General features: G+C 36.0%; 1 protein-coding gene across 1 annotated transcript; it reads left to right on the plus strand.

The window, feature by feature from the left end:
- On the plus strand, window positions 1-1,520 carry LOC103305217 (transcription elongation factor A protein 1-like). Its single transcript, XM_008161970.3, has one exon. It carries the CDS (start codon window positions 67-69, stop codon window positions 970-972), a length of 906 nt encoding a protein of 301 aa, XP_008160192.2. The 5' UTR covers window positions 1-66; the 3' UTR covers window positions 973-1,520.
- Window positions 1,521-1,770: the final 250 nt, after the last annotated feature.

Consider the following 1,770-nt stretch of genomic DNA (forward strand, 5'->3'; position numbering starts at 1 on the left):
CCCTGCCCCAGTTTCACCCGCTCCCCGTCCCAAACGGGCTGAGCACGGCAAAGACCCGCCGGAGCCATGGAGGACGAGGTGGTCCGCATTGCCAAGAAGATGGACAAGATGGTGCAGAAGAAGAACGCGGCTGGAGCATTGGATTTGCTGAAGGAGCTTAAGAATATTCCCATGACCCTGGAATTATTACAGTCCACAAGAATTGGAATGTCTGTAAATGCTATTCGCAAGCAGAGTACAGATGAAGAAGTTACATCTTTAGCAAAGTCTCTCATCAAGCCTTGGAAAAAGTTATTAGATGGACCATCAACTGATAAAGATCCTGAGGAAAAGAAAAAAGATACTACAATTACATCACAGAATAGCCCTGAAGCAAGAGAAGAAAGTAGCTCCAGTGGCAATGTAAGCAGCAGAAAGGATGAGACGAATGCTCGAGATACTTACGTGTCATCATTTCCTCGGGCACCAAGCACTTCTGACTCTGTATGGTTAAAGTGTAGGGAGATGCTTGCTGCAGCTCTTCGGACAGGAGATGACTACATTGCTATTGGAGCTGATGAAGAAGAATTAGGATCTCAAATTGAGGAAGCTATATATCAAGAAATAAGGAATACAGACATGAAATACAAAAATAGAGTACGAAGTAGAATATCAAATCTTAAGGATGTGAAGAATCCAAATTTAAGGAAAAATGTGCTCTGTGGTAATATCTCTCCTGACTTATTTGCTAGAATGACGGCAGAGGAAATGGCTAGTGATGAGCTCAAAGAGATGAGGAAAAACTTGACCAAAGAAGCCATCAGAGAGCATCAGATGGCCAAGACGGGCGGAACCCAGACTGACTTATTCACATGTGGCAAATGTAGAAAGAAGAATTGTACTTACACACAGGTACAAAATCGTAGTGCTGATGAACCAATGACAACATTTGTTGTCTGCAATGAATGTGGAAATCGATGGAAGTTCTGTTGAGTTGGAAGAATTGAGAAAATGTCTGGACCATTGAGAAAATGGATTTTATAACTGGCTTTAAAACTAGGCCAAGGAAGTAGTTTTTCTGCAAGTCAGATTTTTAAAGAAAATGCATCCCTTGGGTTAATCTTTGTTTTTGACATAGTATATCCTTTCTTAAATGCCTGTAGTTTCAGATCAGTAGGGAGACTACATAATAATTATATGGTATCTATTTCAATTTTTTTTCATTTTTATAAGTAATTGATATTAAACTTTTATCAATTAAATTTTTGGCAATTTATTTTTACCTTTTTTTCCTTCTTAAAGGAAAATTACCTTAACTTTTTTACAGTCTGAAACAAACACAGTAGAAATGTTATTCTCCTCAGTTAATACATAAATGAAAATTACATTTTTCCCCTTATTGGCATGTACCTGCAAATATTAAAGGAGGAGAGAGGTAATATAATTATAAGTTAAATAAATGTGGTGTATACTTGACCAGCTTATCTAAATTGTACATAATATTTGAACTAGCATATGAAATTGTTTTTAATTATTATATTCACAAGTATGGGATAATTAGATATTATTTTGCATTTGTAACTAACCATGATCATTATTTCTTATAATTTCTTGTACATGTTTATTTTTCCTAATGGATTTTACTTTTGGAAATACGACTTGGCTTTGTTGGAGTCAGTTCAGTTTTGTTTTATGTACCTGTTTGAATTTATAGTATTTTAGTTTTGCAGAACACTGCAATGGCAAAGAATGAAAGTGTCTAATTATTTTCCCCTCATAGGAAGATATACT

The sequence above is a fragment of the Eptesicus fuscus genome, chromosome 10 (genome assembly GCF_027574615.1).
Source record: "Eptesicus fuscus isolate TK198812 chromosome 10, DD_ASM_mEF_20220401, whole genome shotgun sequence".
NCBI classification, from domain to species: Eukaryota; Metazoa; Chordata; class Mammalia; order Chiroptera; family Vespertilionidae; genus Eptesicus; species Eptesicus fuscus.

Excerpts from the sequence above, each read along its gene's own strand:
- LOC103305217 (XM_008161970.3), top strand. The coding sequence starts at position 67 with ATGGAGGACGAGGTGGTCCGCATTGCCAAGAAGATGGACAAGATGGTG.